The sequence below is a fragment of the Plecotus auritus genome (assembly GCF_963455305.1).
Source record: "Plecotus auritus genome assembly, chromosome: 5".
Lineage (NCBI taxonomy): Eukaryota > Metazoa > Chordata > Mammalia > Chiroptera > Vespertilionidae > Plecotus > Plecotus auritus.
This window is the reverse complement of record NC_137776.1, coordinates 89,730,452-89,756,805: the sequence shown is the minus strand read 5'-3', so window position 1 is coordinate 89,756,805 and position 26,354 is coordinate 89,730,452. Positions and strand designations below refer to the sequence as shown.

General features: G+C 39.8%; 2 protein-coding genes across 7 annotated transcripts in view; one reads left to right on the top strand and one right to left on the bottom strand.

The window, feature by feature from the left end:
• DBI (diazepam binding inhibitor, acyl-CoA binding protein) overlaps positions 1-26,354 on the bottom strand; it is a 176,740-nt gene that overhangs the window by 44,876 nt on the left and 105,510 nt on the right. The gene's annotated exons all lie outside the window — the stretch shown is intronic.
• The window catches only part of LOC308249686 (UPF0538 protein C2orf76 homolog), a 108,015-nt gene that overhangs the window by 39,569 nt on the left and 42,092 nt on the right, over positions 1-26,354 (top strand). For 4 of the 6 annotated variants that reach the window (XM_080671409.1, XM_080671408.1, XM_080671406.1 and 1 more), the window contains 3 exons: positions 182-326; positions 17,972-18,022; positions 22,454-22,491. In XM_080671409.1, the coding sequence (XP_080527535.1) occupies positions 194-326; positions 17,972-18,022; positions 22,454-22,491 (222 nt within the window). In that variant the 5' untranslated portion in view covers positions 182-193. The remainder of the gene's footprint in view (positions 1-181; positions 327-17,971; positions 18,023-22,453; positions 22,492-26,354) is intronic. The other 2 variants (XM_080671410.1, XM_080671411.1) reach the window with 1 other exon arrangement.

The following is a 26,354-nucleotide window of genomic DNA, read 5'->3' as shown; positions in this document are numbered from 1 at the left end:
ACAGCGGGTAAGTGGGAGTAACCTTGGGACTCTCATGGGTGCCCGAGAATCAGCGTTGGTGTGGAGGCTGTGCTAGACAGTATGGGAGACATGGTCTGGGTGCCAGAGAGTTGATGGCAGAAATGCAGGCCATAACTCTGAGCTGGTGTTATATAGACTGTTCTTGTGCCCCTTGCCACAGGAGATTCTTCACATGGCTTCCAAAGAAGTGACCATCACAGTTCGCCTCATTCGTTCTTTTGAGCATCGGAACTTCAAACCTGTGGTATATCACAGAGTTAATTTCGACCAGACTGTAAAGGAATTTATAGTATTTCTGAAGCAAGGTATGAGACACCTTAGTCATTTTGTTTTATTAGTATTTTGAAAGAAAATAGTTGACTATTACACTGATAGTAATCTTTTAAAAAACACTTTGAAAGGTATTAATGTAGGTGAGAAGCCAGGTGCTGGCCAGGCCGACTCTCATTCTGCGCCTTGAACAGGAGCAGAGTCACCTCGGGATCATCAGCAATGCATGTCTTTTCAGGGAGTATTCCCGCCATATGTGGTCTCTCTCTCTCTCTCTCTCTCTCTCTCTCTCTCTCTCTCTCTCTCTCTCTCTTAAAATTAAAAACATTTAAGGTCCAGGTTTGCTTGTGACGGGCTTCTATATTTGGGGGTTGCTTAGTAAGGGAGTATGTGAAGCTAATTTAGGATGAAATAAACACATTAAATAATAGTATGAGAGGTTGTTGTTACTATGAGATGAGCACACAGAGGGCCTCCTGAGGAGCTGGCGGAGGGTGGCGGGCCTGATTCCACAGCCAGCAGGTCATGAGAGCTGTGTGTCCTGCGATCACGGAAGTGACCAGACTAGCTGGTGCTAGTTTATCATTGCATGCTCCAAAACAGCGGACATGAAGTTAGTCTCCATTTTGATAGGCCCTAGATGGGTTTCTGACTTCTGTTTTCAATTGTTGAAGTTTTCTATTCATCAATATTTGATAAAATATTTAGAATAAGCTTTAATTATTTTAACTGAAGTGTAATTTATACATGTTATAATGTACAGATCTTAGCATGCTGGTCCATGAGTTTTGACAGATGTATCACTTTATATCCAACTTTTTTTTTTTACTTCAGCGTAATTTCAGGCACAGCAATGTTGTAAAAAGAGGACAAAGAATTTCTGGATGCTCTTTACACAGATTTCCAAATGTGAACATATTGTTACATTTGTTTTCTTTCACCCCTTTTTTCCCTTCCCCCTTTTATCTCTTACTCTCCTTACTGCCCCTCCCAGTTTTTTCTTTCTGAGTCACTTAGAAGTATGTTGCTGACACAATTCCCCTTTATCTCTAAATATATCAGTGTGTATTTCCTAAAAACAAGGAATTCTCTTGCATAATGACAATACAGTGATGAAAATCAGGATTTAACATTGAAAAAATGCTATTACATAATTTACAGATCTTACTGAGATTTTAATTTTTCCAACAAGGTCTTTCTGTAACAAAAGAAAATTCAAATCATATTACATTTAACCTGAAATTAATTTTTTTAATATGGAGTCTTTTATTGTATTTTATCACATTGGCAAGTTTGAATAATATAGGCCAGTTATTCTATAGAATGTCCCTCAGTTAGGTTTTTCTGATATTTTCTCATGATTAGATTTAGGTTATGCCTTTTGGCAAAGAACTTATAGAAGTGATGCTGACATCACCAGGAGGCTCTGCTGCCCATGAGCCCCGTTACTGGCAACGGTAACTTTGATTGGGTTAGGTGGTGCCTGCCAGTTTCTGCTCTGCAAATTTTAATTGTAATTGAAAAGTAAGTTATAGAGCAGGGGTGGGCAAACTTTTTGACTCGAGGGCCACAATGGGTTCTTAAACTGGACCGGAGGGCCGGAACAAAAGCATGGATGGAGTGTTTGTGTGAACTAATATAAATTCAAAGTAAAGGAGCGGAGGGGAGAGCAAGAGAACCCTCCGCTCTTTCGGCTCCGCGGGCCGGATAGAACAGTCGAACGGGCCGGATTCGGCCCACGGGCCATAGTTTGCCCACGGCTGTTATAGAGGCATATTCTGAGACTATGTATGTGAATGTCCTGTTACTTCTCAAAATTTCATCCACTAGTTTAGCATTCTTTGATGATTCCTGCCTGAATCAGTTATGATGATGATGATTGGTAAGTGGTGATTTTTCTTATTCCATCATTCCTGATACGTATATTAGTAGTTTTTGTACAGTAAGGAAGAGCTTTCTGCCCCACTCCACAGCATTTACTTAATCATTTGTTTATGTAACTGTGGAATCATGGATTCTTACTTTATTGAAGGGATTATAATTTTTTACTATCATTATTTATTTTGATGCTCTAATTATTCCCGTTTTGGCCTATGGTAGCTCCGTAAATATGGCTTCCTGTCCTTTTAACATGACCCAGCATTCTTTGAGCACTTTCTTAGTTTTTGGTAGAGTAAGACCTTCCAGACTTGTCTTGTTCTTTCCCTGCCCCAGCCCTAGGATCAGCCATTTCTCTGTGGAGCTCTGATCCCATTACAGAGAATGGTATTGGGAAACCAAGATCTTGATTTATACATATATGTGCAATGTAAGTGTGTATAGCTAACTTTTTTAAATGTTGTCAATTCTTGACATTTTACTTCTTGACTTTGTAGATTTTCTAAACCCTTTTTCCTCACTTAAAAATGTTTTTATTTATTTCAAAGAGAGGAAGGGAAAGGGAGAGAGAGAGAGAAACATCAGTGATGAAAGAGAATCATTGATCAGCTCATGGGTTGATGCTTAACCAGTGAGCAACATCAGCTGGGCCTCCCTCAATTTTTTTTCCTGTCTAATTTTGGGTAGTTTTACTGATCAGTATTACCTGAGTAAGGAGTAGGTGAGTTATGTAGACCCATAGAGAAGACTGACTAGTCAACTTGGTAGTAACTATAAAATATTTCATATGAACATAATTATTCCTTAAAGTAACTCCAGGGTTTTTAGAGTATATAGATATATTTATTGCTGTGTTCTTGTTAGAGGGAAATTGAGAGTTGGTACTAAGATACTGACAACTATCGAGTGTCCGCTTTTGAAAGGTTATCACCAAAAGCATGTTCATGAAATAGAAACAAATCCTACATTTTTATTTTAGTATCTGTGTGTTATGGGTTACAGTGTTTCAGTGTTGATACAGTGAGTGCTATGAGGCCCTTGGTACAGGACAGAATAGGTTGTTCTTGAAGTCCTCAAGCATAAAGTGTAAGCTTCAAGCTGTTACAGTGGCGGGAAGATGTGTTCTTCCCAGGGTCACTGTGTTCTTTCCTTCCCAGGACCTAACGCCTACCCATTAGAGCAGCAGGCGGATCACAGTTAGAGGCTCAGCTCTGCCCACTCACATCTTTTCACCTGTGTTAGCAATGATTTAACCACGGCATGTGGGAAGTGTGTTCCACTGACTATAAGGGGAATTTTTGGGATACAGATGTTTTTGAGTTATGGGATCTGTGCCCAGGCCTACCTTGTCATTTGATTGGGGTTGCTCTGAAAGGTTGCTGTACAATGTATTTATCTTTTATGAATTGTAGGCATACAAAGACCAAGGAGTTTCATACTGAGGAATTTTTGAAGTAATTGTGAAATTAATATGTATTAGGTACTGTGTTAAAACTAGATTATCTCATTTTATCCTCACACATCCCTGTAAATTAGGAAGTTTTTCCCCATTTTACGGGTGAAGAAACTAAGGAATGGAGAGGTTAAGAAACTTGCCTGAGCCCTAGCTTGGCTCAGTGGATAGAGCGTTGGCCTGCAGACTGAAGGGTCCCGGGTTTGATTCCGGTCAAGGGCACATGCCTGGGTTGCAGGCTCGATGCCCAGTAGGGACCATGCAGGAGGCAGCTGGTCAAAGATTCTCTCTCATCATTGCTGTTTCTATTCTCTCTCCTTCTCCCTTCCTCTCTGAAATCAATAAAAATGTATTAAGAAAAAAACACTTGCCTGAGATACATGACTAATCAAAGGCAAAGCTGCAGTTCACCCCAGCAGTTTAACCATACAGCATGTACTCTGAAACACTGCACCCCTTATTCTTCTCTACTGCCTTCCTTGCTTAAGTAGGATCATTGAAACAAGTGGATTCACAAGTGCTTTAGTGTTTTTCATCTCAGAGCTAGAAGGATGGTTGGACATTATGGTTTAGTGAATTTACCCACAGATACAATGTTCACTGTGATGAATGATCTTTTGGGGATTATTTTAGATGCCTTCTTGCCTTTCTGAATATTATTTTCATTTTTAAATCTTTATTGTTGAGAGTATTAGAGATGTCTCACCCCTTTTTCCTCCACCCCCTTGCCCTCCTCCACCCAGATCCTGCCCCACCCCAGGCTTTCACCATCCTATTGTTTGTGTCCATAGGTAATGCCTATATGCATATAAGTTTTTTGGTTAATCTCTTCCCACCCACCCTCTCTTCACTTCAGTCTCAGATTCATCAGTCTGTTCCATATTTCCATGCCCCTGGTTCTATTTTATTCGTCAGTTTATTTTGTTCATTACATTCCTTGTTCATTTATTTTGATTTTTATATTCAGTTATTGATAGATATGTATTTATTGCCATTTTATTGTTCATATTTTTAATCAGTTTTTCTTCTTCTTCATCTTCTCCTTTCTCCCTTCAGCATTTCATGTAATACTGGTTTGGTGGTGATGAACTCCTTTAGCTTTTTCTTGTCTGAGAAGCTCTTTATCTGATCTTCAATTCTAAATGATAGCTTTGCTATCCTTATAGTTCCTTGCTTTTCATAACTTTGAATATTTCTTGCTACTCCCTTCTGGCCTGCAAAGTTTGTGTTGGGAAATCAGCTGACAGTCTTAAGGGAGCTCCCATGTAGGTAACTTACTCCTTTTCTCTTGCTGCATTTAAGATTCTCTCTTTGTCTTTAACCTTTGACATTTTAATTATGATGTGTCTGGGTGTGGGCCTCTATGGGCTCATCTTGTTTAGGACTCTCTATGCTTCCTGGACTTGTAAGTCTATTTCTTTCACCAGGGAGGGGAGTTTTCTGTCATTATTTCTTCAAGTAGATTTTTAATTTCTTGCTCCCTCTCTTCTTCCTGCACCCTCATGATGTGAATGTTGGTACACTTGAAATATTTGTCTTTCTCGTTCTGATTTAATTTCCCCTAGCAGTATACCTTTAACGTCTATCCATGTTGTTTTAAATGGCAATATTTTATATTTTTATGGCTGAGTAATATTCCATTGTATATTTGTACACATCTTTATTCATTCATCCATTGATGGACACTTATGTTATTTCCATATCTTGGCTATTGTAAATAATGCTGCAATGGATATAGGGGTATGTACATCTTTTTGAATTAATGTTTTGTATTCTTTGAATTAATACGCAGAAGTGGAATAGCTGGATCACATGGTAGTTTTATATTCTTAACATTTTGAAGAATCTTTATACTGTTACCCATAGTGGCTACACTAATTTCCAATCCTACCAGCAGTGTACAAGGGTTTTCTTTTCTCCACATCCTCTCCAACACTGTTATTTCTTGTCTTTTTGTTAATAGCCATTCTAACAAGTGTGAGGTCATATCTCATTATGGTTTGGTTTGCATTTCCCTAATAATTAGTGATGTTGAACATCTTTTCATGTGCCTCTTGGTCATCTGTATGTCTTCTTTGTAAAAATACCTATTTAGATCCTCAGCTCACTTTTTATTTTTTAAATGTTTTTATTGATTTTTTAGAGTAAGAGGAAGGGAGAGGGAGAGAGAGAGAGAGAGAGAGAAACATCAATTGCTGCCTCCTGCATGCCTGCACTGAGGATCGAGTGTACAACCCAGGCATGTGCCCTGACCAGGAATCGAACCTCTGGGTGCATGAAACAATGCTCAACCAAATGAGCCACATCAGCCAGGGCTCTGCTTGCTTGCTTGTTTATTTGTTTGTTTATCCTCACTGGAGGATATTTTTTCCATTGATTTTCAGAGAGAGTGAAAAGGAGGGGGGAGGGAGAGAGAGAGAGAAACAGCGATGTGAGAGAGACACATCGATTGGTTGCTTCCCAGAATGGGGCCAGGGATTGAACCTGCAACCCGGGTATGTGCCTGTGACCGGAATCGAACCCATCACCCTTTGGTGCATGGACCAATGCTCTAACCATAGAGCAACACTAGCCAAGGCTCTGCCCACTTTTTAAATTGGGTTGTTTGCTTTCTTTTCTTGTTGAATTGTCTGAGTTCTTTATATATTTTGGATTTTTAGCCCTTATATACTATAGTCCCAGTGCACGAATTTGTGTACTGGTTGGGTCCCTCAGCCTGGCCTGTGCCCGCTCACAATCCGGGACCCCTCGGTGGATGTAGTAGTGCGTGAAGCAGCAGGCAGCCAGGGAGGAGCCCGGGCTGGGTGCTGCGCTGCTCCTGCTCATCCTGGCCCCCCTGCGCCTGCCACCACTGCTGCTCAGTAGCGCTGCCATCGAGGCAGGATAGGCTCACACTGCACAGCTGCGCTCACCAGCCATGAGCCCAGTGTCTGGCACCCATTGGTCAGCTGAGCAGTGCTCACACTGTGGGAGCATACTGACCACCATGGGGCAGCTCCTGTGTTGAGTGTCTGTCCCCTGGTGGTCAGTGCAAGTCATAGCAACTGGCTGTTCGGCTGTTCGGTCGCTTAGGCGCATATATATATATATATATATATATATATATATATATATATATATGGAGACTAGAGGCCCAGTGCACAAAATTCATGCATGGGGGGGTGTCCCTCAGCCTGGCCTGCACCCTCTCTAATCTGGTTCCCCTGCAGGATCGGGCCTAAACCAGCAGTCAGACATCCCTCTCACAATACAGGACCGCTGGCTCCTAACTCACCTGCCTGCCTACCTGATTGCCCCTAACCGCCTCTGCCTGCTGGCCTGATTACCCCCAACTGCCCTCCTATGCTAGCCTGATCTCGCCCCTAACTGCTTGCTCCCCTGCCGGCCTGATCGCCCCTAACTGCTTGCTCCCCTGCCGGCCTGATCGCCCCTAATTGCTTGCTCCCCTCCCAGCCTGATCACCCCTAATTATCTCTGCCTTGGTCCTCGCCACTGTGGCTTTGTCCGGAAGGAAGTCGGACGTCCGGAAGATGTCCGGTCAACCCGTTCTAAATAGCATATTACCCTTTTATTAGTCTAGATAGATTTGCAAATATCTTCATTCAGTAAGTTGCCTTTTCATTTTGATGATGGGTTCCATTGCTCTGGAGAAATTTTACTTTTATGTAGTCCCATTTGTTTATTTCTGCTTTTGTTTTCCTTGCTTTTGGAGCCAGATCCACAAACACATGACTAAGACTGATGTCAGGGAGCTTTCTACATATGTTTTCTTTGAGGAATTTTAGGTTTTAGGTCTCACATTCAAATCTTTAATCCATTTTGAGTTAATTTTTTGTGTATGATTTAGGATAGTGGTCCAGTTTCTTTGTTTTTCTTTTTTTTTTTGCTTGTGGCTGTCAGTTTTCCCAGCACCATTTATTAAAGAGACTTCCCTTTCTCCATTTTATGTTCTTGGTTCCTTTGTCATTTGTTAATTGTCCATATATGTGTGGGTTTATTTCCAGGCTCTCAATTCTGTTTCAATTGGTTTGTGTGTCTGTTTTTGTTTTAATATCATACTGTTTTGATTATGATAGCTTTATAGTATAGTTTAAAGTTAGAAGTGTGACGCTTCCAACTTTGTTCTCAATATTGCTTTAGCTATTTTGAATCTTTTGTGGTTCTATACAAATTCTAGAATTATTTGCTCAAGTTCTGTGAAATAGGCCATTGAAAGTTTGATAGGATTGCATTGACTGTAGATTTCTTTGGATAGTATGGACATTTTAACAATATTAATTCTTTCAATTCATGAGCATGGAATACTTTTTCATTTAATTGTGTCTTCAATTTCATCAGTATTTCATAGTTTTCAGTGTATAGATTTTTTACCTCCTTTGTTAAATTTATTTCTAGGTATTTTATTCTTTTTGATGTAGTTGTGAGTGAGTTTGTTTCTTAATTTTTTTTTCCAATAGTTTGTTATTAGTGTATAGGAACACCACAGACTTATGTATTCTGAAACTTTACTGAATTTGTTTATTCTAACAATTTTTTTGTGGAATCTTTAGGATTTTCTAAAAATAGTTTTATTTAATACTTACTGATCTGGATGCCTTTTATTTATTTTTTAAAAAATATTTTTATTGATAGATTTTTAGAGAGAGAAGAAGGGAGAGGGAGAGAAACATCGCTGTGAGAGCGAAACATTGATTGGTTGCCTCCTGCACATCCCCTACCAGGAATTGAACCTGCAGCCTGGGCATGTGCCCTGACCAGGAGTCAAACTGGCAATCTTTTGGTGCATGGGCTGATCCCAACCAACCAAGCTACACTAGCCACAGCACCTTTTATTTGTTTTACTTGCCTAATTGCTGTGGCTAGGACTTCCAATACTACATTGAACAAAAGTGGTGAGAGTTGGCATCCTTGTCTTGTTTTTTATTTTAGAGAAAAAGCTTTCAGCTTTTCACCGTTGTGTATGATGTTAGCTGTGGTTTTTGTCATATGTGACCTTTATTATGTTGAGGTATGTTTCCTCTGTGCCTACTTTGTTCAGAGTTTTTATTTTAAATGGATGTTAAATTTTATCAAATGCTTTTTCTGCCTCTATTGATATGATGCGATTTTTTTTCCTTTATTTTGTTAATGTGATGTATTATGTTGATTGATTTACAGATGTTTAACCATCCTTGCATTTCTGAAATAAACCCCACTTGATCATGGTTGTATGATCCTTTTAATATATTGGTGAATTCATTTTGCTAATATTTTCTTTTAGGTTCTCTCAGCTGACAGAGAAAAGAAATATATCAACCTTTCAATCTGTGTATCTAGACATATCTATAAGTATTTTCATGTTACCACTTGTATCTATATGTTAAGCATGAGCTCTTACTGATGTTTCCAACTCTAATCCACTACCATATGGGCATTCTAGCTTCCTCCCCTTGCTTATCTGAACATTCTCATCCTTTTATTGGAGAAATGCATGGATGGCTTTTCTCTGTTGTTAGTGGGAGTGGGGTTCTTGGGGTGCTGCTGGAATAAGTATTTCAGGAGGCCCCCACGGGAGGGTGAGATGTGGTGGAAAGCTTTATTTGCATAGAATTATATTCCTCATTTTCTAAAGTCCCATTTCCCTTAGTCCAGTCCTGGAAGAAGTGCAGCTGGAGATTCAGCAGAGCTAGAAGCAAAGCCAGCGTCCAGAGTGTCTGGGTCCAGTTTAGCATTACGCTAGTTGCAGTTCATTGCATCCACATCCCTGTGAGCCATGTGGACGAATGCAGGAGTGTGAGAGTTCGCAAGCCGGGAGTGCCAACCAAGACAACAAGAGGGCAAACTCCTTTGTTTAGGAACTTAAGTATCTCAAAACTTCCCAAGCTTGCAGTGGCCACGCCTACTCTGGCCAGTGACCTGTTCCCAGGTGTGATTGACACACAAGTATCTTCCCTATGTCACCCAGACTTTAATGGGCATGTGTCTAAACCAGCCGTGGGCAAACTATGGCTCGCGGGCCGGATCCGGCCCGTTCGGCTGTTCTATCCGGCCCGCGGAGCCGAAAGACCGTACCCTTTTATGTGATGATGTTTACTTGGAATTTATATTAGTTCACACAAACACTCCATCCATGCTTTTGTTCCGGCCCTCCGGTCCAGTTTAAGAACCCATTGTGGCCCTTGAGTCAAAAAGTTTGCCCACCCCTGATCTAAACTGTAGCTTCCTGGCAAAGCTGCTAAATGACATGCCCGTAATATTTGGCCTTCCCTTTACTCCTTTCCAATTAATTACTAACTGGGTTATTACATGGTATTAACTCAAACAGTGAGAAGCCTGGTTCCCATCATCGTCCACCCATTTACTTGATTGTTTAATTCCATATACATTACAGCAGTGTCAGAGCTGTTCATCTGTAGCCTGTGGGAAGCAACTTGGTATTAACTAGGGTACAGTGCTTTTGTGTATTTACTTTGGCTGTTGTCTTACAAAATCTATTTATTGCCAAAGTTATTTAGGTCGACATCCTTTCTTCCATTCCCTCCAGTAAGGTTGTTTCATGTATTGGAAATACAGTTAGATTGTTTTGTCACCGTCTTCATTCTTCCCTGGGATTCCCTGACCTACTAAATTTTTCTTTTTTTTTGCTTTTTACTTTGCATACATTAAGATTCACTCTGTGCTATAAGGTTCTATCTATTTTGACAAGTGAATAATGTTATGTAGCCACTGTTACAATTGTTTCACTGCCCTAAAAATCCCATGTGCTTCACTTACTCATCCTCCCCACCAAGTTCCTGGCAACCACTGATTTTTTTATCGTCTCTATAGTTTTGCTTTTTTTTTTTTTTTTTCAGTATATCATATAATTGGAATCACACAATATGTAGCCTTTTCAGACTGGCTTCTTTCACTTAGAAAGAATGAAGGTTTGTCTATGTCTTTTCATGGCAAGTCATGTCTTTTAGTCTCCTTTAATCTGGAATAGTTCCCCACCTTATTTTGACTTCCATTGTATTGATTTTTTTAAAAGAAAAATCATGTCAGAGTTTTATAAGTGTCCCATAATCTGGATTTGTCTGATTGTTTTCTCATTATTCAATTCAGGTTAAACATTTTCAGCAGAATTACTGTGTAGGTTGCAGGTCAACAAATTATAACCCGGGTCCAGTCAGACCTGCCTCCAGTTTTTATAAATAAAGTTTATTGGAACACAGCCACACCTACGTGTTTACATCTGTGGTGCTTCACTGGCAGAGTTGTGTGGTTGTGACTGTATGGCTCAAAGCCCAATAATTTACTAGCCGGCCGTTACAGAAATAGTTTACTGACCCCTGATCTGTATGGTTCCTCCTCGTTCATCACATCAGGACACTGTCTGCCATTATGTTCCATTATTGATGAGACAGATGGAATCCACTTGGTTAAGATACTGTCTACCAGATTTCTTTGTTGTAAAAGTATCTTTCAAATCAATAAGTATTGTATGGAGTGGTAAATATGAAGATATATGCATATCTTGTTTCCAGTGGTTTTAGCACCTATTGATGAATCGTTGGTGTTGCAAAATCGGGATTTTTTTTCTTACTCTTTGATTCTTCTGTAAAGAAGCACTTCCCGGATGCCCCTCTTTTTTAGAAAGGAATGGGTTAGTTTTTCAGTAGCACAGTCATAGCACATTATCATCTTCTCACAAAGGACCTGTTCCTTCCAACTCTATGTGGAGGTGATGCTCTTCTGTTTATACCACACAATGTGCTATAGATTCTTTAGTTTAAATGCTCAACTCTGTAAATTTAAAACACAAGATAATACTGTTTTCTGTGGCTGTGCCTTATGGAATAAGTATAACAAAGAGTGTGTACTAACTTAATAATAGTGGTTAACTCTAGGAAGGCAGGGGTAATGGGATTAGGGAAGGACAGAAAGAAGGTTTTAACTGTGCTCACATCATATTTAACCAAAGAAATAAAGGATCTGAAGCAGTTATGACAATATGTAAATATTAGTTAAACTTGGTTGGTGGGTTCAATGACTTTTTTATTCTGTTCGTCATACCTTTTAATGTTTAGGTTATTTCATAATTAAAGTAAAAAGCATCTTGATATAGCTTAACCTTGGAATATTACTATAATATCTGATAGAACCCCTTATTAGATTAGAGTTTTAGGACATTGTTCTGATTAATGTTAGGTGTTTGGTATTCTTGCCCATACAGGTTAGCCACTGAGTTAGTAAATTTATTATTTTCCCTTAAGTGTTTGTACTTTCCTAAAAGCCTTCAAATGTAGGTGCAGCATCTAGTAATAAGTTACAACATATACTGCTTCTATTTTCAGAGCTTTTACTATGAGGTGACGAGTTATTTTATTAAACATTGATATTTTAATAATTTTTCAGACTTTACTGATTTTTATATTGATCTGTTTGTTTTAACATTTTATACTCCTTTGTGGCATCCTTATGCCAGCAGTATATTTATTAAGTTGTCTTATTTGTCTAATAATTTTTCTGTAGATGCCCTCTTTTGGAGACCTAAGTGAATGAGTAAAGTTAGTGGTTACCTTCTTGTGAACTTTCTAATAATGAAATATTAAATTGTTTTTTGCAGAGTTGTGTAATCCTCAATTCTTCTGTAAAAGTTCATTAATTCCAAAGATAAGTTCAAAGGTGAGGAAACATAGAATGAAAGAAAACTCAGTGCAAAGTGGAAAATAGTTTCAGAATATACTAGTAATAGATATGCCACAGACTTTTGCTTTTAGCCAAGATGGAGAAACAGGGACTGGACTTATTCTTCTACTTGAAACAACTAAAACAACTATGCAAGCCAGCCAGTGTTGCCCAGTGGTTGAGTGTCAGCCCATGAATCAGGAAGTCATGGTTCCATTCCAGGTCAGGGCACATGCCCGGATTATGGGCTTGATCCCCAGGACTGGGGGCGTGCAGTAGACAGCCTATCAATGTTTCTCTCTCATTGATGTTTCTATCTCTCCCTTCCTCTCTCTAAAAAAATCAATAAAAATATATTTTTTAAAAAATTAAAGCTATGCAAAATATATGAAATAATGGCTTTTAGAGATTGGACGTCAAGTAGCACAAAACTGTTGTCCCCACAATGGGGGAAATAAAGAGTTGACTCCTATGATTACTGCCTGGAGAGAGTGTGCAGGCCACAGAGCAGGGCGGGAAGTCCAGGCAGACCCTGGCAAGTTCCATGAGTTTATGAGCCAGAGCTGGCAGTCTGGAGTGGAGCCTGGAGAATTCACAGGGCAGAGTACTAGAATAGAGAGCTGTACAGAGAGTGAGCTCTGATTATGCATACCAACTTGGATGATGTGAAGAGCATGAGTCATCAGTTGAATGAGATCAGCACAAGTGTGTAAGGAAACTACTAGAAGCCATGCAGAGAACCACATGATGATAATAGAAGGCAACATGCTCGGAGCTCATAAAGGGCTTGGAATAGTTTTCTTTGTACCAGCCAGAGTGGAAAACCAAGTACTGGGTGGGGTTTCCAGAAGAGATTTCTGCAATATAGTAGGCAAAAGTTAGCACTAGGCTAGATTCTGCTCTGCTCGCACCTGACAAAGCTCAAAAGCAAGACTCAAAAGGATCTGTTGCCAAGTAATTTAACTGTGTTCCAGAACAGAGCTCAGGGTGTTTATAAGAATACAAATATATCCAGCACTCAGTAAGTATCCTGCAACAAATCAGCACTTATCAGTAATGTAAAGAGAAAACATGAACCATAATTAGGGGAGAAATAAGTCAATTTGAAACCAATCCAGAAATGTTGCAAATGACAGAAATAGTAGACAAGGACAATTAAAACATTTTTTTTATAACTACATTGCATGTAGTTAAGAAGGTAGAGGAAAGATTGAACATGTTGAAAATGGAAATATTTTAAAAAACAACAATCCAGAGATAGAAAATAAAATGTCTGAGATAGATATATGCCTGATCACATTAACATGTAGATAATATGAACAGAAGAAAGATTAGTAAACGTGAAAACATAGCCACAAAATATCTGAAATAAAGCACAGAGAGAAAAAAGACTGAAAGAAAAATAAACAGAGCCATAGGGGAATATGGGGCAACTTCAACTTCCAGTAGCCAAATATACATGTAACTGGAGTCCATGAGGAGAGGATCTGGGACAAGGGAACAGAAGACCTATTTGAGGAAATTATGGCTGAAAATTTTACAAATGTGGTGAAAATTATAAACCCACATATCCAGGCAGTTTAACAAATCCTAAAAAAGCTACACCAAAGCATATCAATCAATTTTCTTACAACTGGTAATAAAGAGAAAATCTGAAAAACAGCCAGAGGAGAGAACTAAGATGACAGCATAGGTAAACGCAAGTACTTGCCACCTCCCACAACATCAAAATTACAACTAAAGTACAGAACAGCCATCATTGAGAATCACCTGAAAGCTGGCAGAACGGAAGTTCTACAACTAGAGGAGTAAAGAAGATAGCAAAATGAGACTGGTAGGAGGGGCGGAGGCATGGAACAGGCTGGTCCAACACCCACATGTGCCATTTTTATAATAAGGAGGGATATCTTAGCTGCAGAGGCCTCCTATGGGATCAAGGGGTCCCAGCCCCACACCAGACCCCCAACCCAGGGTTTCAGAGCTAGGAAGAGAAGTCCCCATAACTTCGGGCTTTAAAAACCAGTGGGGATTGTGGCTGAGTGACAATGAGGCTGCTGGAAACCCAGGCAGTTCCTTTTAAAGAGCCTGCACATGAACTTATATAGACTTGCTCCCTCTGAGCTCTCGAGCTGGGGCAACAGCTTAGAGGGATCCAGGGACATATGGGTAGGAACTGGATTATCTGGCATCGGAGCGGCTTTCTCTCAGACAGGGACGCTTGCAGGGGTCATTGTTCCTGTGCAGAGACCTCCGCAGCCGTAGAGCTGACTGGCAGCCATATCTGAGTTTCCATCAGCCTGGCTCACTGTGTTCACTCCACCCTGGTGATTCCCTGAGCCCCACCCCATCCAATTTGAAGCCCCACCCAAGCTGTTTGCAGCGGCTTTTTCATATGAATGCCTTGTCCTGGGTCAGGCTTTAGACTGCTAAAATCTCTCAAAGAAGCAATGGCTGGGGTGAGTGTGACCCATACCTAGCAATAAGAGGTCCAGAACAGCTTGGCCTCGCCTGGGCTCTTCTAAGCCCAACACAAGCAGCAGCCATCTGAGGATTGCTCTGTAGCTCCTACTGGGTGGCCCCAGGCAGTGGCTGACTTTGCACTTCTCAGGAAGCCCCAGAGCCAGCGCACTTGGTGGACAGCTTCAGAACATACCATTTTACAACTTTACACATACATGAGCGACACACTCAAGGGGCAGGCTCAATTGTGAAGCATCACAGCTGCAGAGCAGCACAGCTGTGAGGTGGCCCTGGGGAGATGCAGCCCTGATCTGCTCCACCTACTTCTTTCACTCTGCCCTGCACCGTGCAGCGCCAACTTGCTCTGTGCCAGTCTACTACACACTGTTTGCTCTGCTCTGCTCCAGCTGTGGTCTGGTGAGATGTCTTTAAGTGTTTCATCTCTGGTATTTCAGCTCCAGCCAGGGAAATGCAGTCTTCAGTGGAAAGGAAAAATGCACTTCGGGGCCAGAGGGGAGCTAATTTACTAGACAGAAATCTGCACCCCTGGTCCCTGATTGGTTCATGCTCATGCAAATGAGGACTCCAAATTCTCACAGTTTGACTGGTTCAAAAGGCACTGTCCTTACTGGTCAGAATGGAGCTGCCCTGATTGATTAGTGAAGATGCTGATGGGAGATACAGCTGTGCAGCTCCAATTGGATGGAGAAAGCCTCAATCCTATTGGTTGAAATAGGATTCCAGGAACTCCTTTATAGGGGCTGGCTCAGATGGCAGGCACACAGTGCAGGCAGGCAGATTGCTCCCTGAAGTGTGGTTTGCATGAGAGGCCCCTGTGTAGAAATGGCTGCCAGGCTCTGCTTTTAAATTTGAGATCAATTAGCCATCAGTAGCCCTTCTGGGTAGGTATCTTCTTTCTCAGGGTCCACAGGTGCATTGCTGTCAGATCTCACGGCCACCTTCTGTTTGACCCACTTCACTCACTTATGTCATCTGGCTGCCCCCTGTAAATTTGTTTGTCTCAGAATCATCTCAGGAAGTTTTTATTTTATATTTAAACATTTATGCTTGGAACCAGTCTGCTACAAGTCTGCTCTAGTGCTGGGCTGGGCGACTGTAATGTGCAGCAGGTGAGAATCACACTCTTAAGACATAGCCCTGGCTGTGAACATTCCTTTGTTACAGGATTTACACAGGGACATGGGCTCTTAAGAGTGGGGACTTGTTTTGGTAACTTCTTTTTTAAATATGTTTTTAGTTATTTCAGAGGGAGGAAGGGAGAGGGAGAAAGAGAGATAGAAATATCAATGATGAAAATCATTGATTGGCTGCCTCCTGCACGCCTCCTACTGGGTATATGCCCTGACTGGGAATCAAACCCTGACCTCCTGGTTCATAGGTCGAGGCTCAACACTGGTTGAGTGGTAACTTCTTACTGACCCTGTCTCTGAAATATCTGGTAATAGGTTCTTTAAAGCTGTAACATAAATGAATGTGTTATATTTCAGTATGTGTTTGACCTCTAAAAAGCATATGTACTTAAAAAACACATTTCCTGCTTTAGCCAGTTTTGTTCAGTGGATAGAGCGTCAGCCTACGGACTGAAGGGTCCCGGGTTCAGTTCGGGTCAAGGGCATGTACCTCAGTTGCAGGCTCCTTCCTGGCAGGGCCCTGGTCAGGGTGTGTACAGAAGGCAACCAATCAATGTGTTTCTCTCACATTGATATTTCTCTTTATCTTTCCCTCTTTGTTTCACTTTCTCTAAAAAATCAATGGAAAAATATCCTTGAGTGAGGATTTAAAAAAATAATAAATAAATAAAGACAAATCGTTAAAAAACAAAACAAAAACATTTTCTAATTCAGATGTGTGGGTTTTTAGAGTTTACTTTAATAGGTAACACACTCATGTGGTTTTAAGATCAAAATATAAAAGGGAATAGAGTGAAAGTTTCCTTCCCACTTATGTTCTCTATCTGACCAATACAGCATGCTCCCGCCCATGAAAGTATAGGCAAATGCAAACATACATCCTTATTTTTTCTTTTTACTCAAAACGTGGGTTATTAAAAAAATAATGTTCAACTTTATGCCGTCTTTGCTCTCAACATATCTTGAAGATCTTGTATTAGTACAGAGCTTCCTCCTCCTTTTTTTGATTGTTTTACAGTTGAAAAATGTTTCATTGTTTGGGCATATTATAATATATTTGACAAGTATCCCCAGTGAAGGACTTTTGGATTTTTCTAAGCATTTGCTATTTTAAACAAGCTAAAGTTCCTACATTTGTATGTATGTCATTGCACACACATGAATACACACAGTGCAAAATCTATATAATAAATTCTCTAAGTGGAATTGATGCACATGTTAATTTTGATGGATATTACCAAATTGCCCTCCGTAGGGATTTTAGCATCAGATGTTATTAGTTAAAGCTAATAACAATATTTGTAATACTGTTTTAAAAAGAATATTTGCTCTGTTTTTGTTTTCTTTGCTGAATTATCTGAATTTTGGTAAGAGAATTAAGATTATTCTAGATCATTGGTTTCCACTATGGGCCAAAAACTCAAGGGGTTCTCAGATTTATATGCTAAATGAACATCAACTATATAAAAAGATAATGTCACACATGTGAACTCTGTATTTCAAATGTACATAGATGAGATTATCCTATATAATAAAAGCCTAATATTGCTAAGTGTCTGACCATTAGACCAGTCACTATGGTGCACTCTGACCCCCAGGGGGCAGACGCTCCGGTAGGTTAGCTTGCTGCTGGGGTCCAGCAGATCGGGACTGGGCGAGAAGGCCGGACATGCCCTGGAGCCCTCCCACTGTCCCTCCCCAGCTCTGATTGGCCCCAATCAGGTCTGGGTGAGACGGGCCAGACACACCCTGGAGCCGACCTCCCGCGGTCTCTCCCCTGCCCCTAAAATATTTCTTCTAATTAATTTTCTTTCAATGTGCATGAATCCTTGTACCGGGCCTCTAGTGTTTAATAAAATGCCAGTTTATTCAGTAGTGTCACTGAATTCTTGGCTCAGCTAGTAGCAGCTCGGCATCTTATCAGTGGTTCCCTTGTTTCACATGGTCTTGGACCTTGCCAGGATGTCAGCTTTGTTTTGTGTCCCATCAGTTTTTTTATTTTTTAAAGTAGTTTAGACTGGAGGTATGGGAGTACAGAACCAAAAGACTGCATTTACTTTTTATAATAAAAATAATCTTTTTCTTATAGATATTCCTTTAAGGACCAGCCTGCCACCACCATTCAGAAATTATAAATATGGTAACCAATTTTTCTTATTTTTTTAAAGCATATATTAATGTAATATCACATTAGTTTTACATTGATATGAATTTAAATTTGGTTTTCAAAAAGGAATTTACTTTTTGTAAGTAAAAACCAATATGAACGTTTATTTAGAAATACCGGAATTCTGATAGTGTGTCATTAAAGTACATGTGATTGTGCAGGGAAGTGGCCAGTTTGTGAGGACTAACATGTTGACAAACTGTGTCTGAAATGAATTTCTTTGTCGGGAAATCAGAAAAGGAAAAATGATTAAAGACTAGGAATAAAAAGAAGATATTTAAGATTTTAAATGCCAGTAACTTGAGCGTGTTGTGCAATAATTTTTATGTTGCAATTATTATTATTTTTTAAATGTTTATTGTTGAAAGTATTACATATGTCCCCTTATTTCCCCCATTGACCCCCTCCAGACCACCCCCCCACCCCAGGCCTTCATGTTTCAATTATTGATTTTAAAATGTAGTAATAAGGCAGTAGTAAGCTGGGATTCCCTGTTCATTATAAAGATGGTACAGTTGGCTATTAACCTTTAGCATAGTGATACTCACCAAACTGAGACTTCTCTTGAGAATTATGGTGCACCTAATAAATATTTATGCTAATTGGTATAGACATTTTAAAGTATAAATATTTTATTACCCTAGGTCATTTTTTGGAGTAGCTTTTAATTCTGTTCCCATTTGGTAGAGCAACTTCTGACCTAAAATTCTTTGAAATCACAGTCTTCCCTCGTGCGTATGCATTTTAATATCCAGAGACTAATTGTGAGGTCATTGGGGATAGTCAGGCAGAAACTGAAGGCACTGAGTGGAAAGTACTTTGATTTATTGGACTTAAAGAATTTACATACTAAATACTGAGTAAGAGAAAGAAATAAAAAGCATGATTAAGTAAATATGAAACTTCTTAGTTCTGGCCTCCATGGCTTTCAAAACACGATGCCTTGAAATAGCACCTGAAGATTGAGTCAGTCTTCAGACGCCATTTCCCTAGAAAAACTATACATGGCTTCCTTCTGAAAAACTATACATGGCTTCCCTCTTCTGCATGGTTTGTATCTATATTCAGATTTGTGTTTCGTGTAAGTTATTTTGAGAGATAAGTTTTAGATAATGAAATAGTCACAATATCTGGCTGCCAGTCATTATGGTAGGTATGTATCTTTTACATGATTTTACCTTATTGACATCTTTTTGTCCTAGTATTCCTGCACTATTCAGAGGAATTGGCAGGAAAAATGAATATGCTTATCTGTGAGAAATGAGAGAAGCACTAAGGCTTAGATAGACTTCAAGTGATTCTGTCTGAATTTGGCTCCTCAACAGTCTGCTGCTTTGTGTTCAACAAGGAAGGCCGAAGTGTTACTTTATCACCAGTCACTGTCCAGGGCTGCTACATGCCCTGTGGGAACAGAACTCTTTGGGTGTTAGGGAGTGGAAAGGGCACAGAGGCGAATTTCAGTTTTGTTAGTTGCTGTCTCCATGCCCTGGGACAAAGGGCTGGTTCTTGGCCAGGCCAGGCCACAGAGAGTCTGAGGTTTCTCAGAGCCCTTCATTCATTTATAAATGTACTAGAGGCTCAGTGCATGGATTTATGCATGGGTGGGGTCCCTCAGCCTGGCCTATGCCCTCTCACAATCTGGGACCCCTCAGGGGATGTAGCAGTGCCAAAGTGGCAGGCGGCCGGGGAGGAGCCCCAGCCGGGGGCTGGGTACAGCTCCGCTGCTGCTCATCCTGGCCCTCCTGTGCCTACTGCTGCCGCCCCCCCTCCCACTACCCCTCGTAGCACTGCCAGGAAGGTGGGAGAGGCCCCCGCTGCCACAGCTGTGATCGCCAGCTGTGGGCCCAGCTTCTGGCTGAGTGGCGCTCCTGCTGTGGGAGCACATTGACCACTAGGGGGCAGCTCCTGCATTGAGAGTCTGCTCCCTAGTAGTTAGTGTGTGTCATAGCGACTGGTCAACTGGTTGTTCCGGTTGTTCAGTCGTAAAGGTCGCTTAGGCTTTTATATATATAGACTAGAGGCCCAGTGCATGAAATTCGTGCACGGAGGCAGGGGGGGGTGGTGGTCCCTCAGCCCAGCCTGCAACAACGCCAGCGTCCTGCGTGCCCCGGCTGGCCTCTGGCCAGAGGCCCGCCCTCCCATCCTCTCTCCCAGTGCCCCGGCCACTATGGGCGCTGCCATCTTTGTGATGGAGTGATGGTTAATTTGCATATTACCCTTTTATTAGATAGGATTCCTCTCATTTAGTTGGCATCTACATGTATTATTTACTTACCTTAGACAGACTGTGTTCCTACAGCACAGGGCATGTTGTTTTATTTTTAAATCCTTGTTGCCCAGGCACATCCATTGTGCAGTGTGGGGCTGCTGATCCTATTTGTTTTATAAGGCTGCATGCGATTAAACTGCACATGCAAACACATTAAATACTTCACAAATATAAAACATTTTTATTTTTATGAGGTTACTTTCCTCAAGGAATTTGCATTAAGGAAACAATACCCATAGATATTGCTTCTGAAGCTTTTTTTGAAAGAAGTAAAAACAAGTACAAGATCATTGAGCAAAGGAAGGGACATTAATACATCTTTTGCTAGCTTGTTATTCTCTTTTCTATCTCTTTCAAGTCTTACCAATTTCTGTTGGAGAGAAAAATCTGGTGAAAATTTCCGTTCAAAGCATTTATTTTCTGCTAAAAAATGTGGCCTTTTTATTGTGTGTTGCAGGACTTAATAGAACAAAGATATTTCTAATTTAGTGGCTCATTACAAAATATACAGAACATGATTAATATTTGGTAAGGTCAAACTCCAGTTTTGCAGGTTGATTGTAACAAAGGTTAAGCAAGGTCCTTTTACTAAGCAACAACTACAAACCAGTATTGGGTTCTCTAACTTGTCTCTAGTAATAAACTGATATCTATCTATATTGAGAAAAGGACTGTAGAAGGTAACTCAATAATAGATGATCCAAAAGCTACATTTGTTTATTTTCTTTTGTACCCTTGTGAGCTAATTTTTAGCAGTTGTGGCATATTTACATTTCTAATGTTCATATTTTACTTAGATTAGATTTTTTTTTTACTTCTTAACAATACATAGGATTAGGCTGACTTTGCATTAAGAATTGCAATAGATAATTGAAATTTGACTACTTAAAATAATGGGTAATTCAGAGTGCTGGTTCTTAACTGGATAGGTACTCCTATTCTCCTATAAGAACATAGTTAAATCAGGGTCTGTTTATTTATTTATCAGATATATTTTTATTAATTTCAGGAAGAGAGAGAGAGAAACATCAATGATGAGAGAATCATTGATTGACTGCCTCCTGCATGCCCCACACTGGGGATTGAGCATGTGCATCTGGCATCTGCCCTGACTGGGGAATTGAACAATGACCTCCTGGTTTATAGGTCAATGCTCAACCACTGAGCCACGCCGGCCGGGCTCAGGATCTGTTTTTTTAAATAGATCCTGTTATTTCATTTCACTGTTGGGATTTCTCATTGAATCAAACAGTGTGATGGATAGAAATGAATTTCAGTTTAAGGTTAAGAGTTTATTCAGGTATAGTAATACATACATGTAATCATAATACATTAATTAAATGCTTAAGTAAAACTGAGTGAAAATTGGAAAATATCTTAATTTAAACCCGTGGAATGCTATGTCTATTATATGATTAAGAGCTGATTATCGGCAGTCAGGATTTTACCCAATGTGGAGAAATTTCTTATTGGAAAAGTACAGTGCAGCCTCACTTCAAGGTGAACAGATGAAGAAGCGAAGGACGGACTGAATAAAGCAGGGTAGACGGTGGAAGCCTGTGCAGTGGTTGAAAACCGGGCGGCAAGTATCAGGACTCCCTGTGCATGCGCAGCGTTGCTCAGGTTTCCAGTGATCTTCGATGGTGTTTGAGTCCTTGGTGTGGTAATGACTTGTCACTGTGATCATTTTACCTCCTGTCACTGGATCTATTCTGAGTGATTAATCAATATTTTGGAACTGTTTTTGATAATATCAGTCTTAATTTAAGACACTTTTTTACACTGTTTGCTAATCTTAGCATTTAGCAACTTCAAAGACCAGGATAAAGTGATACGGTTCACTTGTCTTCTGTTCTGAGGGACACCTGCGGAGTTGACTTCAGGTTATGACACACACACTGCTGTGTGTGTCAAAGACCAAAGCTTTAAAATGTCTTTGTACAGTAATCTTTAATTTTAATGATATGCAAAAGTAATTTTTCTTTTACTGTGTAGTAGATTTTTAAGAGAACCTGGTCATAAAGTAAGGACTTAAATATTTGAATGTCATAGCCACCTTCCCCTCATCTCTCTTTAATAATTAGAAATGAAGTTTTAGAATAATCTTTGTAAAAAGATAATTTGCTTTTTTTCAGATAAATTGAAGATTATTCATCAAGCACATAAATCAAAGGTACAGTATCGGGTACATAGCAAGTAATCAATGTTGGTTGACTTAGTGAATAAATGAATGAAGATATGAACTTCTAAAATATTTTCATCATAATAGCATTTTTTATTTTGTAAAAACCTCTACTATAGCTTTACTCTTCCATTAAAGAAAAAAAAAATCTAAGTCATATGCCTGTTCATAGTAGATCCTTTAAAATGTGTTAATTTTTTTGTCCTGGCCAGTTTGGCTCAATGAACAGAGTGTCGGCCCATGGACTGAAGGGTCACGGGTTCGATTCCGGTTAAAGGCATGTACCTCGGTTTCAGGCTCTATCCCCAGCCCTGGTCAGGGTGTGTGTGAGAGGCAACTGGTCAGTGTGTCTCTCTCACATCGATGTTTCTCTCTCTGTCTCTTCCCCTCCTTTTCTCTCTCTCTCTCTCTCTCTCTCTCTCTCTCTCTCTCTCTCTCTCTCTATTATCTAAAGTTTTACATATGTCTCCTTTTTCCTCAATTGACAACCCCCCCCCCACCAAGCCATTCCCACCCCAGGCAAGCCCCCACCTCCCCAGTGTCTGTGTTCATTGGTTATGCTAATAGGCATGCATACAAGTCCTTTGGTTGCTCTCTAAACCCCTGCCCCCCTACCATTTGTCTCTGGATTGATCTGTTCTTGTTCATCAAATTATGTTGATCATTATATCCCATATATAAGTGAGATCATGTGATATTTATCTTTCTCCGACTGGCTTATTTCACTTAGCATAATGTTTTCCAGTTCCATCCATGCTATTGCAAATGTTAAAAGTTCCTTCTTTTTTAAAATTATTATTTTTTTAATATATTTTATTGATATTTTACAGAGAGGAAGGGAGAGGGATAGAGAGCTAGAAACATCGATCAGCTGCCTCCTGCACACCTCCCACTGGGGATGTGCCCGCAACCAAGGTACATGCCCTTGACTGGAATCGAACCCGGGACCCTTCAGTCTGCAGGCCGACGCTCTGTCCACTGAGCCAAACCGATTTCGGCAAAGTTCCTTCTTTTTTATTGCGGCATAGTATCCCACTGTGTAGATGTACCACAGTTTTTTAATCCACTCATCTGCTGATGGGCACTTAGGCTGTTTCCAAATCTTAGCTATTGTAAATTGTGTTGCTATGAACTTAGGGGTGCATATATCTTTTCTGATTTGTGTTTCTCGTTTCTTGGGCTATAGTCCTAGAAGTGGGATTACTGGGTCAAATGGCAGTTCCATTTTTAAATTTTTGAGGAAACTCCATACTGTCTTCCACAGTGGCTGCACCAGTCTGCATTCCCACCAGCAGTGCACGAGGGTTCCTTTTTCTCCACATCCTCCCCAGCATTTGTCGTTTGTTGATTTGTTGATGATAGCCATTCTGAAAGGTGTGGGATGGTATCTCGTTGTTGTTTTGATTTGCATCTCTGGGATGATTAGTGACTTTGAGCATGTTTTCATATGTCTCTGGGCCTTCTCTATGTCCTCTTTTGAAAAGTGTCTATTTACATCCTTTGACCATTATTTGATTGGATCGTTTACCTTCCTTTTGTTAAGTTGTATGAGTTCTTTGTAAATTTTTGAGATTAAGCCCTTATTGGAAATATCATTGGCAAATATGTTCTCCCATGCAGTGGGCTTTCTTGTTGTTTTGTTGATGGTTTCTTTTGCTGTGCAGAAGCTTTTTATTTTGAAGTAGTCCCATTTGTTTATTTTCTCCTTAGTCTCCATCGCCCTAGGATCTGTGTCTGTAAAGGTATTGCTGTGACATATGTCTGCTATTTTGTTGTCTTGCAGGATTTTTATGGTTTCCTGTCTTACATTCAAGTCCTTTAGCCATTTTGAGTTTGTTTTTGTGTATGGTGTAAGTTTCATTTTTTTAAAAAAAAATCTTGTCCAAGTTTCATTTATTAAAGAGACTGTTTTGACTCCATTGTATGCTCTTGCCTCCTTTGTCAAATATTAATTGAGCATAATGGCTTGGGTCAATTTCTGGGTTCTCTGTTCCATTCCATTGGTCTATATGTCTGTTCTTGTGCCAGTACCTGGCAGTTTTGAGAACAGTGGCTTGGTAATATAGCTTGAAATCTGGTATTGTGATCCCTCCAACTTTGTTCTTTCTCAGGATTGCTGTGGCTATTCGGGTCTTTTTTTATTCCAGATGAATTTTTGGAGAGTTTGTTCTAGATCTTTGAAGTATGCCGTTGGTATTTTAATTGGGATTGCATTGAATCTGTAGATTGCTTTGGGTAGTATGGACATTTTAATGATGTTGATTCTACCAATCCATGAACATGGTGTGTTTTTCCATTTGTTTATGTCTTCCTCTGTCTCTTTTTTCAATGTCCTGAAGTTTTCTGAGTATAGTTCTTTTATGTCCTAGTTAAGTTTATTTCTAGGTATCTTAATTTTTTTGGTGCAATGGTAAATAGGATTGTTTTTTTCGTTTCTCTTTCTGTAAGTTCATTATTGGTGTATAAAAAGGCCATAGATTTCTGGGTGTTAATTTTGTATCCTGCTACATTGCCAAATTCCTTTATTAGGTCTAGTAGTTTTTTCATGGAGTCTTTGGGATTTCCTATGTATAGTATCATGTCATCTTCGAACAAGGAGAGTTTTACTTCTTCTTTTCCAATTTGGATGCCTTTTATTTCTTCTTCTTGTCTGATCGCTATGGCTAGCACTTCCAGTACTATGTTGAACAGGAGTGGTGATAGTGGGCATCCCTGTCTTGTTTCTGTTCTTAGGGGAAATGACTTTAGTTTTTGCCCATTCAGTATGATGTTGGCTGTAGGTTTGTCAGATAAGGCTTTTATTATGTATGACCCCTCTATTCCCACTTTGCTGAGGGTTTTTATCAAGAAAGGGTGTTGGATTTGGTCAAATGATTTTTCTGCATCAATTGATATGATTATGTGATTTTTGTCTCTCAGTTTGTTTATGTGATGTATCACATTTATTGATTTGCGGATATTGTACCATCCTTGCATCCCTGGAATAAATCCCACTTGGTCATGGTGTATAATGTAATGCTGAATCCGATTTGCTAGAATTTTGTTGAGGATTTTAGCATCTATGTTCATCAAGGATATTGGCCTGTAGTTCTCTTTTTTTGTGGTGTTTTTATCTGGTTTTGGGATTAGGGTAATTCTGGCTTCATAGAAAGAGCTTGGAAGTGTGTCTTCCTCTTGAATTATTTTGGAATAGTCTGAAGAGGATAGGTTTTAATTCTTTTTTGAATGCTTGGCAGAACTCCCCTGTAAAGCCATCTGGACCAGGGCTTTTGTTTGCTGGAAGATTTTTGATCGCTGCTTCTATTTCTTCAGTAGTTATTGGCCTATTCACGTTTTTTGATTCTTGATTGAGTTTTGGGAGCTTGTATTTTTCTAAGAATATGTCCATTTCATCTAGGTTGTTCATTTTGTTGGAATAGAGTTGTTCATAGTATTTTTTCATAATCGTTTGTATTTCTGTGGGATCTGTTGTTACTTCTCCTCTTTCATTTCTGATTTTGTTTATTTGGATCCTCTCTCTGCTTCTTGGTGAGTCAGGCTAGAGGTTCATCAATCTTGTTTATCCTTTCAAAGAACCAGCTCTTGGTATTATTGCTCTTTGGTATTGTTTTTTTTTGTTTTGTTTTGTTTTTGTTGTTGTTGTTTTGTCTCTATGTAGTTTATCTCCGCTCTGGTCTTTATTATTTTCTTCCTTCTGCTTACACTGGGCTTTTCTTGTTGCTCTCTTTCTAAATCTTTGAGCTATAGGGTTAGATAATTTATTACCATTGTTTCTTGTTTTTTGAGATAGGCCTGTAGAGCTATGAACTTCCCCCTCAAGACCGCTTTCACTCTGTCCTGATTGTTGTGTTTTC